The 15,999-nt window shown below is 41.0% G+C and overlaps 1 protein-coding gene across 6 annotated transcripts in view; it reads left to right on the top strand.

Annotated features, from left to right (window-relative positions):
* RGS20 (regulator of G protein signaling 20) overlaps positions 1–15,744 on the top strand; it is a 45,317-nt gene extending 29,573 nt beyond the window's left edge. For all 6 annotated transcript variants that reach the window (XM_070392680.1, XM_070392685.1, XM_070392682.1 and 3 more), the window contains 4 exons: positions 4,576–4,724; positions 7,707–7,790; positions 12,154–12,388; positions 14,793–15,744. In XM_070392680.1, coding sequence (XP_070248781.1) covers positions 4,576–4,724; positions 7,707–7,790; positions 12,154–12,388; positions 14,793–14,981 — 657 coding nt within the window. In that variant the 3' untranslated portion in view covers positions 14,982–15,744. The remainder of the gene's footprint in view (positions 1–4,575; positions 4,725–7,706; positions 7,791–12,153; positions 12,389–14,792) is intronic.
* The last annotated feature ends 255 nt before the right edge of the window (positions 15,745–15,999 follow it).

The following is a 15,999-nucleotide window of genomic DNA, read 5'->3' as shown; positions in this document are numbered from 1 at the left end:
TGCGGGCCGTAGTTTGAGGACCCCTGCTCTGGAGGCTAACTTGTTCCTCTATTCCCTAAGTTCCTACAAACAAGCTGTTAGATTCAATAGCTCGAATGGACTTAGTTCAGTGACTTGACCAGACCACCTCATGGGTGGCACTGGCACTTCCTACTCTGTCTCATTAGAGGGACACCATGTCTGCATGACCAGCTCACTTTCACTTTTGCTGAGAACATTATTCTGTAAAGGCTGTTGTGAACATTGGATAGGTCACTCATTTCCAACGTGGTTGCTAGGTACAAGGTATGTTTGAGCACATGCTGCAAAGGTCACAGGTGTTCTTATACCGGAGCCTCTGCTTGCCAAAAGATGTTGACAGTATCCACTCCAGGCCAGCCCTTGGAGCCCCATCCCTCTTTATGGCTGGAATGCCTCCTGACATACCCCTCCCCTTGCACCACCAGGGCCTCCCGCCTCTCTCTAGCTGCAACTTTCTTAACTGACCTGAAGAGCAGCGATGGTGGTGGTGGTAGTGGTAATATTGCATTTCGCCTCTGCATTGTTAATTTGGAGAATTGTTCTAGGTTGAGGAAACTGCCTAACTGCATCTGAGGATATCAGATGTGCCCAGACCCTTGTCCTAGTATTGAAGCGTATTCAGAGTTTACCTAGAAATGTGGTGGTGATTAGGGGAGCACAGCAGGGGCTTTATCCTTTCCTCCCTTGGGTGGATAAGTTCCCTGGGTCACTTCAGAATCAAAGAGGAAACTGATTTAATTTTTAATGCTCTATTGCTTCCAACCTTACTTCAGGCACTTTTATGAAAGTGTGGATTTGTAGAGGATTTAAATAAACTCAAAATTTCAGTTCACACTCTTAGGGTCACCGTGAAGCATGCATAATGCATGATACCCTCTAGGCTCTAGATTTATGTAGGTTTCAAACCTCTCTCAGAGTTCCTTCCAGAATGTTAACCTTTTTCTAGGAATCTGAGGCAGAGCGATGATATAGAGACTTCCTCCATGACTCAAGGCCCTGGAGAAAGGACAGGGGATAGGCATGAAAGACATCCAGGCAGATGGTCTTCACATGGTTTGCCATGAGGTGGCAGTGGGAGGAAGTGGGGGTAACTTCAGGCTTTCTTAGATAGCTGGATGGATAGTAATGCTGCTTCCCAAAATAGAAAAAGGGAGTGAGTGGGTAGGCTTATTCAGGGAAATGGTAGTTCGATTTTAGGGATGAATTTTTCCATGTTGCAAATATTTTGTCCTGGTTCCCCCCCCCCCCGCCATAATTTATAATGATTGCTCAGAAATTCTTGCTAGAGAGCCTGTTCCTAGCTGTGAAACAGTAAAAAGCTGGCAGGGCGCCTCATGCAAACCGTTAATGATTGCCTGACACATTTTTATCGACTGGAGATTCACTAAAGCAGCACCACAGACAAGATTTTAGTACTTTCCGAGGTGCCCCTGGGCTAAGTTGTCCTTGGGAATTCACATATCTGCCATAATCCTGAGAAATTCCCATGGTCTTCTGGCCTAAGGAAATCCCCTGATAAAGATTTCCAGCATAGTTGCAAAATGCTCCTGAGTGTTGATTGGTATTAAGAAAGAACAAGTCAAAACATGCATAATTTATTAATTTCCTTCAGATCAGACTCTTTCCTTCTAATATTTCCCAAAGGCACTTGTAAAAATTGGGTTACAAATTATGGGGGGGAAAAACAGGGCAAAAATGTTTGCAACATGGAAAAATTCATGTCTAAAGTCAAACTATCATTTCCCTGAAAAAGCCTAGCCATTCACTCCCTTTTGCTATTTTGCAGTATGTTCATTCAGTAACAGCAGAAGAGAACAGAAAGACATTACTGTTATAGTCTTAAAATCTTTGGTAGCTTACGTTACAAACTTGGCGACAGCTATATAAACAAAAGAGTAAAGATTTCCACTCAAAGTCCCTGTAAGACAGATGGTAACATACTTAAGTAGTTTTTAAAGGGTAAAGACGTGTGTGAGCATCCATCTGGAAGTAATTTTAATTCTAAAAAGCCCATTGTTATCATGAAGCTTTCAGTTGACTTCCCCTACTAGAACAATGAACTAGCTTTTTCTTTTTTCTTTCTTTTTTTTTTTAAATATATTTTATTGATTTTCTACAGAGAGGAAGGGAGAGAGATAGAGAGTTAGAAACATCAATGAGAGAGAAACATCGATCAGCTGCCTCCTGCACATCTCCTACCGGGGATGTGCCCGCAACCCAGGTACATGCCCTTGACCGGAATCGAACCTGGGACCTTTCAGTCCGCAAGCCGACGCTCTATCCACTGAGCCAAACCGGTTTCGGCAATGAACTAGCTTTTTCTTAAAATAGCCCCCAAATTATTCAGACAATAAAATCCCAAAACAGAAGTTTTTGAAAACTCAGAATTTTGCTCAGAGCCTCTTTGGAGATTGTGTGGCTTGGCCCTGCCCCTCTGTGTCCTCAATGAAGTGAAACCAGGTCGGTCTGTGTCCCACTGCAATGCTGCAGAAGTTGTGAGAATGTGATATCCAGAGGAGCCCAAAGCTTGTCCCCTGAGGCATCAAAGGGGGCCTGTCTCCCAGCTGTGAGTTAGGCAAATGTCTCTGCCTCCACCTTTGGCCAAGTGAGCTGCACCAGCTCAAGGGTCCAAACTGCTCGGAGGCTGGGCTCTTTGGACAGGTGTTGTGGACAGGTGTTGTGAGCGTTGTTCTGGCTGTGGGTGAAGGGACAGTAAACACTCTGACAGGCCCTCTTGCTGTCCTGGAACTGACATCTCAGTATAATTAAAAGAGCTAATCCAGTGGAGTCACCCCTGATTTGGCAGGTACTAAAACAGATGACATTTGTCATACATAAATCTATAAATTCAATGTGTCCTAATCAAAATCCCAACGTAGTATTTTTGGACCTTGACAAACTGATTCCAAAATTCAAATGGAAGAAAAACTAGACAAGGACAGCCAAAACCAATTTTTTTTCTAATTCACGAAAGGAACTCTACTTACCTAATATAAAAATATATAATCAAACTATAATAATTAAAACAAAGTCCAATAGCATATTAGAATAGGTAATATGAGGAAGAAATAAACCCAATGCTGGACTAGAAAAACAAACCCAGTCCGGCCAGCGTGGCTCAGTGGTTGAGCGTTAACCTATGAACCAGGAGGTCACAGTTCAATTGGGTAACTTCTTCAAGGTTTCGCAGCTAGTGAAGATTGGAATGTATCAGTGGGCCTCAGGACCAGGCAGCTTCCCCAGGACTTCCATCCTCCACCATGTTAATTTAAATTGTTATTATAGTTGACATACAATATTATATTAGTTTCAGGTATACAACATAGTAATTTGATGTTTATATAGCATACAAAGTCATCATCAAGTTATCTAGTAACCTTCTGTCACCACCATACAAAGTTATTACAATAACCCCACTAGCATGGCTCAGTGGTTGAGTGTCCACCTATGAATCAGGAGGTCATGGTTCAATTCCCTGTCACAGCACATGCCTGGGTTGTGGGCTCGATCCCCACTAGGGGGCATGCAGGAGGCAGCCAATCAATGATTCTCTCTTCATCGTTGATGATTCTATCTCTCTCTCACTCTCCCTTCCTCTCTGAAATCAATAAAAACATATTTTTTAAAACCCACAAAGTTATTACAATACTAGAAGCCTGGTGCATGAAATTCTTGCACTCCAGGGGGTCCCTCAGCCTGGTCTGCACCCTCTCACAGTCTGGGAGCCCTTTGGGGATGTCCGACTGCCAGCTTAGGCAGTCGGACATCCTTAGCGCTGCCGTGGAGGTGGGAGAGGCTCCTGCCACTGCTGCTGCGCTCACCAGCCATGAGCCTGGCTTCTGGCTGAGCGGTGCTCCCCCTGTGAGAGAGCACACTGACCACCAGGGGGCAGCTTCTGCATTGAGCATCTGCCCCTCTGGTGGTCAATGCGTGTCATAGTGACCAGTTGTTCTGCCGTTCGGTCAATTTGCATATTAGCCTTTTATTATATAGGATAATTGATTATATTCCCTGGGCTGTACTTTACATCTCTGTGACTTATTTTATTTACTCATTTATTTTATAACTAAATGCAGCCACCCCCGCCGTGCTCCTCTCCTAAGGGTTCCTCTGCATGCTGTGTTACTGTGCCTGACATTTTGGGTGTGGCTTCTTCCCATATCCATGCTATGGCCTCATGGGCAACTGTAATTCAAATGCTCCCCATCATTTCAACCCAAAGGGAATTTCGGAGCTGGGAAATGACCCTATTTTCACTTTACTGCATGTCTTCAATGTCTGTGATGCCAGTGTCTCCTTTACTCAACTGTGGGTGCCTTGGTGCAGGGACCCTCCATGATTTTATTCCTAAAATATATTACAGTGCATGGCAGATGCTAGACATTAAATGAACCTTTGGTAAATTAATTCTAAGCACCATATTTTACCAGATGTAGTGGAAATGACCTGGATATAGTCACATTGCATTTTCTCAATGATCCAAACAACTGCATCACCAAGCTTAAGTTGTGGTCACTCTGCCCACCCAAACCAATTTTCCTTTCATTGTTGCAGCTGATGGGCTCAGAACGGAGGGAGATGCAGAAGCGACAGATGTCTGCAGCCCAGGAGACATCAGACTCCCTCCTGGGCCAGCACGGAGTGGGGAACCGAGGATCCAACGCTTGCTGCTTCTGCTGGTGCTGCTGTTGTAGCTGTTCATGGTGAGGTTTGGGGCTTTGAGGCCGAGGGACCCCACTGGTGCACGAATTCATGCACCGGGCCTCTAGTAACTTATATATTATACATTTATATGTAGAGAGACTAGCATGTATGGTAATAACATGTATGGTAATGATAAACAACAAATTAAGGATGGTATTTATCTCTAGGTTGGACAGAGGGGGAAATGGGATGGAAAAAATATACAGCCAGAGATTTATCCCTGTTGATAACACATAGTAAAGTCAATTATTAAGGAAAGGTAAATGGCACTTTGTTCTCTAAGCCTTTGTATTATCTTTCTCAAAATTTTGCTTTATGGCCTTCTGGCATCTCATTTTATAAAAGAGGTCATGCAGATTGCTGTTCTCTTGGCAATAAACTAATTTTTTTCCTTTCTAGAGGATTTTTTTCCTTTTTATAACTCAAAAATTTACCAAAATGTATCTAATCAGGGGTCTTCTTTTACTGGTGAGCAACTATTTTGGCTTCTATCAACATTTTCTAATTTTACTGTAGCAATAATAACTTAACTCTGGTTTTAAAAATTGACACAAAATATGTTCTTCAGTTTTTTTTAAAAATACATTGTCTCCTTAAATATTTCTACTTTTTAAAAAATGAGACATGGAAAAATGTCAAAGCTTAAATAAATATTATTTAGTTCACAAAGGAATTTCCAGTTCTTTTAGGAATATTGTATCAAATTCATCCTTCACTTTCTCTTTGCTTTTTCATCCCTACTGTGCAGTAATGTTTTCTGCTTACGAAAGAAGCCTTGGAAGTCAATCAGTATTAATTCTCCCACAGAGAGAACACCACCCAGCTGCCTCTCAAGTTTGTTTTTGTTTTGTTTTAAGAAACCATTATTTAGTTACAGTTTTTAGCCTTGGCATCATGAAAGCAACAAGTAAGAAGAGTTTCTAATGACTTTGCATTTAAAGAAAAATAGAGCAACACACACACACAATCACTGAAAATTCTTAAGCAGATGTGCTGAAAATAGACTGAAAGACTTACAAAATGGTACAAAGAGAGTTAAGGAAAGATGTAATAAAAGGAATAGAAAAGATAGTACAGTAGTGATAGAAAGATAAAGTAAACTCAAAAGCAGTGATAAAATCAATTTTTATATTAATGGGAAACTAAAAGCATTCCTGCTAAAATCAAAAACAAGGTGAGGCCTGACTGGCATGGTTCAGTGGTTGAGCTTCCACCTATGAACCAGGAGTTCACGGTTCGAGCATATACCCAGGTTTCGAGCTGGATCCCCAGTGTGGGGCATGCAGGAGGCAGCCAATCAGTGACTCTCTCTCTCATCACTGATACTTCTCTCCCTCTCCCTTCCTTTCTGAAATCAATAAAAATATATCACACAATAAAACCCCAAAAACAAAAACAAGGTGAGGATGCCTATACCCCTACTCTTTAGCATTGTACTATAGGTATCATCAGCCAATGACATTAGACAAGAGAAAATGACTGGGGGCCTAAAAACTGGAAAATAAGAAGTAACTCTCCCTATTTGCAGATGATACGAGAATATACCTGGAAACCCCAAGAGAATTATAGCTAAACTGATGCAAACAAAAAAGAATGCAATAAAGCCCTGGCTGGTGTGGCTCAGTTGGTTGGGCATTGTCCTGTGCACCTGGGTACGTGCCCTAACAGGGAATCGAACCTGCAACCCTTCGGTGCGTCAACCCACTGAGCCACACCAGCCAGGGCTGGCTGGGCTTCTTTTTAGGGTGATGAAAATGTTCTAAAATTAGATATTAGTGATAGCTGTACAACCTTGTGATTATGCTAAAAACCACTTAATTGCACACTTTAAATAATTAGCTTTGTGATATATAAATGATGGTTCAATAAAGCTATCAAGAAAGTAATAGCCTTCATATGTACAAATAATAATCAGTTAGGAGATGAGATAGAACTGAAAATTCCATTTACAATAATAACAAAAATACTTGGAATAAATTTACAAAGTTATGTACCAAATGTATATAAGGAAACTTGAACTCTCTCTTTTTTTTTTTTTTTAAATCTATTTTATTGATTTTTTACAGAGAGGAAGGGAGAGAGATAGAGAGTTAGAAACATCGATGAGAGAGAAACATCGATCAGCTGCCTCCTGCACATCTCCCACTGGGGATGTGCCCGCAACCCAGGTACATGCCCTTGACCGGAATCGAACCTGGGACCCTTCAGCCTGCAGGCCGACGCTCTATCCACTGAGCCAAACCGGTTTCAGCAACTTGAACTCTCTTGAACAATACAATAGATTTTGATTTACCTTCCCGGTACTCTCTGGTACTTTTGTAGGTGTGCCTATCAATATATTAAACCTCCATTTTGACTGCAAACAAAGGCTGGAGAGTATATACTTGTTTTTGAGGTGCAAGAAATGAAATAAATAAATAAAATATTTAGAGAAAAAGAAAAAGCAAAACATCCTGATGATCTCACCTTTTTATTATTTTTTAATGGGCATGTTTTTATGAAAATATTACTCTAGCCATAACCAGTTTGGCTCAGTGGATAGAGCGTCGGCCTGCGGACTGAAGGGTCCCAGGTTCGATTCTGGTCAGGGGCATGTACCTTGGTTGCGGGCACATCTCCAGTGGGAGATGTGCAGGAGGCAGCTGATCGATGTATCTCTCTCATCAATGTTTCTAACTCTCTATCTCTCTCCCTTCCTCTCTGTAAAAAAATCAATAAAATATATTTTAAAAAAAAGGAATATTACTCTAAATGTAAACTCTCTCTTGATTAGTGTAGACCACAGTATTATAAATGTAATTTATTTTTGCTAATACTTTATTGTCATACGGTTTTCTTAAGAAAGCCAATCAGGGTCACTGTTTTGAAGAAAAGAAAGAAGTTCCACTTGGTAATCTGGACTTCTCTTTAGAATATCTTTAAAAAGCTTTCTTTGATAAAGAATGGTCTCAACTGACACGTTAATGTCGTATTTTGTGCAGTCTCACTGTTAGAAATCAAGAACAGGGGCCCGGGAGGGCTTCCCATGAACTCAGAAGAGACGACCTTCCAACCTGGGAAGAAAGGTAAGATCTCATGTGTTCAGCTCACTAAGTTGACAGAAATGCCTACCTTATTATTTTTTTTCCGCTATATGTTTTAATGAACACATAATTTCTTTTTTTTTTTTTTTTTTTGTAGTTGTGAAGCTTTATTCATTAAAGGCTGGATATGTTTCCAACTTCTTTTTTTTTTTTTTTTTTTTTTTTTTTAATTAAATCTTTATTGTTCAGATTATTACATTTGTTCCTCTTTTTTCCCCCCATAACTCCCCTCCTTCCAGCTCCCACCCCACCCTCCACCCTCACTCCCCACCCACTGTGTTCATCCATAGGTGCATGATTTTTGTCCAGTCACTTCCCGCATCTCCCACACCCCTTTTTCCCCCAAGAATAGTCAGTCCATTCCCTTTCTATGTCCCTGATTCTATTATAATCACCAGTTCATTCTGTACATCAGGTTATTTATTCACTTGATTCTTAGATTCATTTGTTGATAGATGCATGTTTGTTGTTCATAATTTGTATCTTTACCTTTTTCTTCTTCTTCCTCTTCTTAAAGGATACCTTTCAGCATTTCATATAATACTGGTTTGGCGGTGATGAACTCCTTTAGCTTTTCCTTATCTGTGAAGCTCTTTATCTGACCTTCAATTCTGAATGATAGCTTTGCTGGATAAAGTAATCTTGGTTGTAGGTTCTTGGTATTCAGCACTTTGAAAATTTCTTGCCATTCCCTTCTGGCCTGCAAAGTTTCTGTTGAGAAATCAGCTGACAGTCGTATGGGTATTCCCTTGTAGGTAATTGAGCCTCTTTCTCTTGCTGCTTTTAAGATTTTCTCTTTGTCTTTTGCTCTTGGCATTTTAATGATGATGTGTCTTGGTGTGGTCCTCTTTGGATTCCTTTTGTTTGGGGTTCTCTGCGCTTCTTGGACCTGTAAGTCCATTTCTTTCACCAGGTGGGGGAAGTTTTCTGCCATTATTTCTTGAAATAGGTTTTCAATATCTTGCTGTCTCTCATCTTCTGGCACTCCAATGACTCTGATATTAGACCGCTTAAAGCTGTCCCAGAGGCTCCTTACACTATCTTCACACTTTCGGATTCTTTTTTCATTTTGCTTTTCCAATTGGGTGTTTTTTGTCGAATCTTTGGTTTGATTATTGTACTCCTCTGGTCTGCTATTGGGTATAATATTCTTTATTTCAGTCCGTGTATGCTTACTTTCTAATTTCTTTATCGTAGCATCGAGGGTCTCATTAGTTTTCGTGAGGTTCTGCACAAATTTATGGCAAGCCCTCAAAATTGCGATTCTTAGCTCCATATCCTCCATTTCTGTCATGTTTTTTTGTCTCCGCATCTTTTATGCTTTCTTGGTGCACCCCCTTGTGGTCTCTGTGCGCAGTCTTGTTCTAGCCAAGCCTTAATTGTTGTAGTTAACACTAGGGGGATTTGACCCTCAGGCCGGCTGGCTATAGTAATCAGCTGTGCGGAAAACTCTGTCTTCTGGGGAGGCGCTAATCCAGCCTTTGCCTGAGGCGATCAGCAAATGGCTGTGCGCAGGCTTTGGGCGGGGCGGGATCAACAGGGCGGGCGGAGGGAGCAGTTATGGCCACGCTCAGTCCCGTTCCCAGAGGCTCTGCTTCTCAGAACCCCGGCAGCCGCTGCAAACCTCGGAGAGAAAGCTGCCCTCAGGTTCCAACTGATGCCGGGTAATCCCGCTTCTCCCGTTTGAGTCTGGGTCCCTAGAGACTCGCCCGGATCTGGAGCCCAGAGTCTGAGACTCAGTCCCGACAGAAAACGACAACCGAGCCCTCAGCCACCAGCCCGCTTTCGCGCGCACCTCGGTACCTTTGTATTTTCCACACTGCGCCGCCTCTGAGCCTCGATTTGCTGTTCTCTTTCCTTCTAGTTGTAGAGTCTCTCTTCAGCCAGCCTTCCTGTGGTTCTGGGTGATGTCCGTTCAGTCTTTTAGTTGTATTTTTGAAATGGTTGTTTGCGGCAGCGGTCTCCGGTGTTTACCTACGCCGCCATCTTGGTCGACTCTCTGAACACATAATTTCTGTAACTGCAAGTTAGCAATATCAAGTAATAACTCAGCACACATTTTCACTGCAGATTCTCTTTTAATTTATTGTGTGACAGGGAGAAAAATCAGTTCCATCATTAATCTAATGCCTACTAATATCAAATATAAATTGATGCTTCTTGACAAAGCGTATGACGTTATTTGATTTTTATATGGTATGCTTTTTAAAAAAGATTATAATAAAACATACACATTGGTTTTCAGGAAAGTTTTAAAAGTCCATCTTTTTCTTAACTATTAACTTATACTTCCATTAATGTATTGTTTTTAAAATTTCAGAAAATGCACATAATTTACTTTCCATAATGCCAGATTTTAATATTCTCTTTTCCCACCTGTAGTATCAATTGATTTACTTTTATCTACATATTCTTAGACCTTTTCTTGGAATTTTGCCTATATAATTGCAAATACAAAACCAATATCCTAAAAGCACTGTTCAAATAGGTCTTGTATTAAATGTTTATTTTTGAGATTTATTTACTTTGAGAGAAAAAAGGGAAGTGGCCTAAAAGGTTGATTAAATATTTTTCTTCATTCTTTATCTTAGTTATTCTTACCCAGATTTTAAAAAGTCTGGGAAGCACATTAAAATCTTCCACAACTTATGAGTTTCTTAAAACAGCTTTTATCTTGTATATTCCAGTATCATGTATTCTGTACCAAAGCTTGAGGCTGTTACATCTGAAACCACAATGCCTACATCTAGTCCTGGCTATACCCCTCCCGCCAGCGGAACCTTGAGACCTTGGGCACTTAGTAGTCACATTATGCCTCAGTTTCCTTATGTGTAAAGTGGGGGTGATAATAGTTTGTTGTTGTTAAGCCAAAGAAGAGTTGTTGTATCTGTCTCTGTTTGTAAGAACACCCCTCATAATGGAGTACATCTATAAGGATCCTATTTTCAAATAAGGTCACATCCAGAGATATTGAAGGCTAGGAATTCAACATATCTTTTTTCAGGCATAAAATTCAACCCAATAACAACTTCCTACAAAATAACACTGGAACCAGTTGGTTTCACAGATTAGTTCCACAAAACATTTCAGGAATTTATCATTCCAAGATTACATGAGTCTCGTATAATTACCCAAATGCCTAAGAGGCCAGTGTAACAGTGAAACCAAAATCAGTTGAGGATAGTACAAGAATGGAAAATGAGAGATGAATCCTGCCCAGGAACTCTGAGCTGGCCACATACAGCAGCACGGGTGAATCTTAGACACTTAGTGTTGGGTGGAAAAAGCAAGCTGTAGGAGACATTTTTATAGACTTCAAAGAAAAAAAAAAACTAGCCCAGCCTGCATGGCTCAGTGGTTGACCTATGAACTGGGAGGTCACCGTTCAATTCCCAGTCAGGGCACCTGCCCGGGTTACAGGCTCAATCGCCAGTGTGGGGCTTGCAGGAGACAGCCAATCAATGATTCTCTCTCATCATTGATGTTTCCATCTCTCTCTCCCTCTCCCTTCCTCTTTGAAATCAATACAAATATATTTTTTTAACTAAAAAATACATTGTTCCGGGATACATACATACATACATAGAAATTAGGGGGACAGGGTAATGGAAAAGAAATAATAAAGGTCATTGTTAAATAGATTGTATTTTCTGACCTCAGTATAATGAGATGTAAGTAAAAAATCAACTAGAATAGGGAAAACCCAAAATCAAGAATAGAGGTTCCCTCAGACCTGGGGACCAGAGGGCAGTGAGTGAGTGTATTGTCAAGGTAAGTGCAGCTCTCGGCGACGACCTGGTTCTCAAGGTAAATGGTGAATTCATGGATGCTCATTTTTGTTGTCACCCTTCATAACCTGCAGTTTTATAACTCATATTCTTTTCTCCTCTTTAAAATTCTCTTTTGAGTGTTAAAACTTACTAAATAGGTACTGCCCCACTGCTATTCTGGAAGTCAGTGTGGTCAGGGCTGACTCGGATCTGTCATGTGACTAGGGAATTTTTGCTCAGATGATTATAGGATTTTTCTTTTCCTCTATAATTTAAAAACTTTTCCAGGACATGCTTAGATATAAACAAGTATGTGCTGAGCAGTTATTGTAGCAATTTGGCTCGCCAGCCTTTGGGCAGTAGCCATGCAATCCAGCTAAACAATGTGAGAGTATCAAACTCATGTGTTTTTGCTAAAGGCTTAAGGAAACAAAAACAGCTCTTTCCCTTCCTGAAAGGTCCAAAGTGCACATTTTCATTCTCAGAGAGGAAAAAGATAGGTTTCCAGTGATGAAATCCAGATGAACTACCAGTAACATGGCTCCCTTTTGCCCTTTCTTCTGGTCTCTGTAAAGCCCAACTCCTACTCTTGAAGAGGTCAGTGCCTGGGCGCAGTCCTTCGACAAGTTGATGCTCACCCCAGCAGGAAGGAACGCTTTCCGCGAATTCCTCCGGACAGAATTCAGTGAAGACAATATGCTTTTCTGGATGGCGTGTGAGGAACTGAAAAAAGAAGCTAATAAAAGCATTATTGAGGAAAAGGCAAGGACAATATATGAAGACTACATTTCTATTCTTTCTCCTAAAGAGGTATGTACCTACCAAAAGGTTTTGTTCCAGGAACCCATGGATAAAATGAACCCTTCTGTGTTTGGTCACCTGGCAGTTAAAGCTACTCCAAAACATAGGAAATGACTTTACCTCCTATCCATAGTGCTGTTACCCATTACCCTTGAACAACCCTGCTTTGTTTTGTTTTTAATGAAATATATATGACACTAGAGGCCTGGTGCACAAAATTCATGCACAGGTAGGGTCTCCAGGCCTGGCCGTTGATCAGTGCCAATTAGGGCCTTCAAGCTGCTGGCCGGGGCCTTCTTTCCCCTGGCTGCCAGCTGCTGGCCAGGCCTTTCTTTGTTCAGTGCCACCCCCTGGTGGTCAGCACACGTCATAGTGGGCAGTCGAACTCCTGAGGGGACAATTTGCATGTTAGCCTTTTATTACATAGGATTTTATTGATTTCAGAGAGGAAGGGAGATAGAAACATCAATAATGAGAATCATCCATCGGCTGCCTCTTGCACACCCCACACAGGGGATCGAGCCCACAACCCAGGCATATGCCCTGACCTGGAATGGAACTGTGACCTTCTAGTTCATAGGTGGATGTTGAACCACTGAACCACATTGGCTGGGCAAGAATCCTGATTTTAAGTGTGCAGGTTTTTTTTCCTAATAAATACAGGAGAGTACTGTAAATATATTTTCTCTTCCTTGTCATTTAATAACATTTTCTTTTCTCTACCTTACTTTATTATGAGAATATCTATAATAATAAAAGCATAATATGCTAATTAAACCATACAGCCAAACGACCTTCCGGACGAAGCCAGGGCTGTGAGGGTTGAGGTACGCTGCCACAAGGGCCAAGCCCCTTGCACGAATTTTGTGCATTGGGCCTCTAGTCGTATATAAAACACATAACATCTAAAATATGAGCTAATCAACTATTTATGTTACCAATAAGGCTTCCAGTTAACAGTAAGCTATTAGTAAAGTTTTGGGGAGTCAAGGGTTATACATGGATTTTCACCTGCATGGGGTCAGGGCCTCTACCCCTTGTATTGTTCAAGGGTCAAGTGTATTCTAATTCCTTTGACCATGGTCCCACAATGGGCTCCAAGTACACCCTGAAATCTGGGAAAGATTTTGTCCATTTTTCTGGAGAACGTATCCATAACTTTCATCAGATTCTCCAAAAGGGGTAGTCTATGCATTTCACTATTAATACTGTTTAAAAATAGTATAAGCATTTCTTTAAATAAAAGTGTCCCTTTATTCTGATTCAAAATCTTTTTTATAGTACCTTTATTTTAACTTATTTTTAAATTTTTGTTGTTGAAAGTATTACGATGTCCCCTGGTATCTTTATTTTATATGGTAGCATCACTAACATGATACTGATTCTTCCAAGTTTTCCCCAGAGTGTTCTTTTTTTAATATCAGAGAAATTATGAGTGAAATCAAGCAAGTTTTCATCTCTCAAGAGTTTTTGTTCTTTCAATTCCAAAATCTAGGTTGGGTTGATCAAAAAACTTGTGGTTCTAGTTATAAAATCATTCATTATTTCCAAATATGTGCTAAGAATATAAAGTTAATGAAAGCCGAAACCGGTTTGGCTCAGTGGATAGAGCGTCGGACTGCGGACTGAAAGGTCCCAGGTTCGATTCCGGTCAAGGGCATGTACCTGGGTTGCAGGCACATCCCCAGTGGGAGATGTGCAGGAGGCAGCTGATCGATGTCTCTCTCATCGATGTTTCTAACTCTCTATCTCTCTTCCTTCCTCTCTGTAAAAATCAATAAAATATATTTAAAAAAAAAAAAATAAAGTTAATGAAACATTGCCTCTCCTGACAGAGTGGCAGAGTGACTTGGAGCCCTCCACCCTCACCCCCACCAATGCCTCAGGATCCTAATGGGCTGGTGCAGTGAGCAATCAACAGTGGGGTGGGACAGGAATGATGGAGACACACTGAAGAGGCATTAGACGGACCCGGAGGGGACCCAGAATCTGTTTTAAGGAGCCTTCTAGGAGCTTTTGAAGCCACTGAAATTTGAGAACCTCATTATGTGTTCAGTTTCTCTTTGGCAGGCTCAATTTTGGGGTGACTTTGGGATTTTAAAAAATATATATTTTATTGATTTTTTACAGAGAGGAAGGGAGAGGGATAGTTAGAAAAATCGATGAGAGAGAAACATCGACCAGCTGCCTCCTGCACACGCCCCACTGGGGATGTGCCCACAACCAAGGTACATGCCCTTGACCAGAATCGAACCCAGACCCTTCAGTCTGCAGGCCGATGCTCTATCCACTGAGCCAAAACGATCAGGCATGGGTTTGGGATTTTTAAAAACCAGAACAAGCTATGGGAATTTGGGATGGATTTCCAAAGAGAAACATATCTAATACAACTCTTATTTGTTTCTGTTCATAGGTCAGCTTAGACTCCCGAGTCAGAGAAGTCATCAACAGGAACATGGTAGAGCCATCCCAACACATATTTGATGATGCACAACTTCAGATTTACACCTTAATGCACAGAGACTCATATCCCCGATTCATGAATTCTGCTGTCTATAAAGATTTGCTCCAGTCCTTATCTGAGAAATCCGTTGAAACATAGGATGTTATCAACTATATTTATTATTAATAAAATAATAAAGACTCATGGACTATGTCTAGTACAGGGAATTTAGAGGTAGCAGCCAGGGTCTTCTGCTGGTCTAATATGGGGCTATTTTAATAACAAATGCTTCCTTCCACAGAAGGCTACATGTTCACAGTGTAAATTGCAGCCACCGTTAGTGCTACTTATGAAAAAATGGACATGGCTGTCTTAGAAAGATAGTATATTTACATTTACAATAACAGTGGCACGTTCTGAATGGCAAGGAATCTACTACAAGACTCCACCTACCTGGAGCATGGACACCCACTGGGGCACCAGGACTGCTTTTCTTCTGCGTGAGTTCAGTACCTGATTACTCTCTTCCCGAAGAAAAGACATTCAGCTATTTCTCAACTACCCCCTCAGTCCATCAAGCTCAGTTTTGGATATTTTACTTACCAGGGCTATTACAGGACCCAAATTCCCATTTCATAAAGATGTGACCACTTGTAAAAAAATGGACTTCCCCTTAATCTGAGATTATATGTATGTAATACATAGATGTGTGTGTGTATCTATCCATGGTTAATGTGAAGCACGGTGCTCTGAAGTGCATCCATCTCAATGTTTGGTAAGAGAAGTAGTGCTTAGAAAATTATTTTGTTGAAAATTTACCATTATTTTATCAGAATCTGCCAACCTAACACATGAATTTTTAAGTTCACAACTTGGTCATGTTCCTAACAAAACTTTCAAAGAAGCATATTTCCATTTTATTCTTGAAAGAAATGAGGGCATTTTCACTCCAAAAAATAAAGCACAAGCCCTAACCGGTTTGGCTCAGTGGATAGAGCGTCGGCCTGCAGACTGAAGGGTCCCAGGTTTGATTCCAGTCAAGGGCATGTACCTTGGTTGTGGGCACATCCCCAGTGGGGGATGTGCAGGAGGCAGCTGATCGATGTTTCTCTCTCATCGATGTTTCTAACTCTCTATCTCTCTCCCTTCCTCTCTGTAAAAAATCAATAAAATATAT

The sequence above is a fragment of the Myotis yumanensis genome, unplaced genomic scaffold (assembly GCF_028538775.1).
Source record: "Myotis yumanensis isolate MYYU_CA2020_CCGP unplaced genomic scaffold, mMyoYum1.0.hap1 SCAF_15, whole genome shotgun sequence".
NCBI lineage: Eukaryota > Metazoa > Chordata > Mammalia > Chiroptera > Vespertilionidae > Myotis > Myotis yumanensis.
This window is presented reverse-complemented; position numbering and strand designations above follow the sequence as displayed.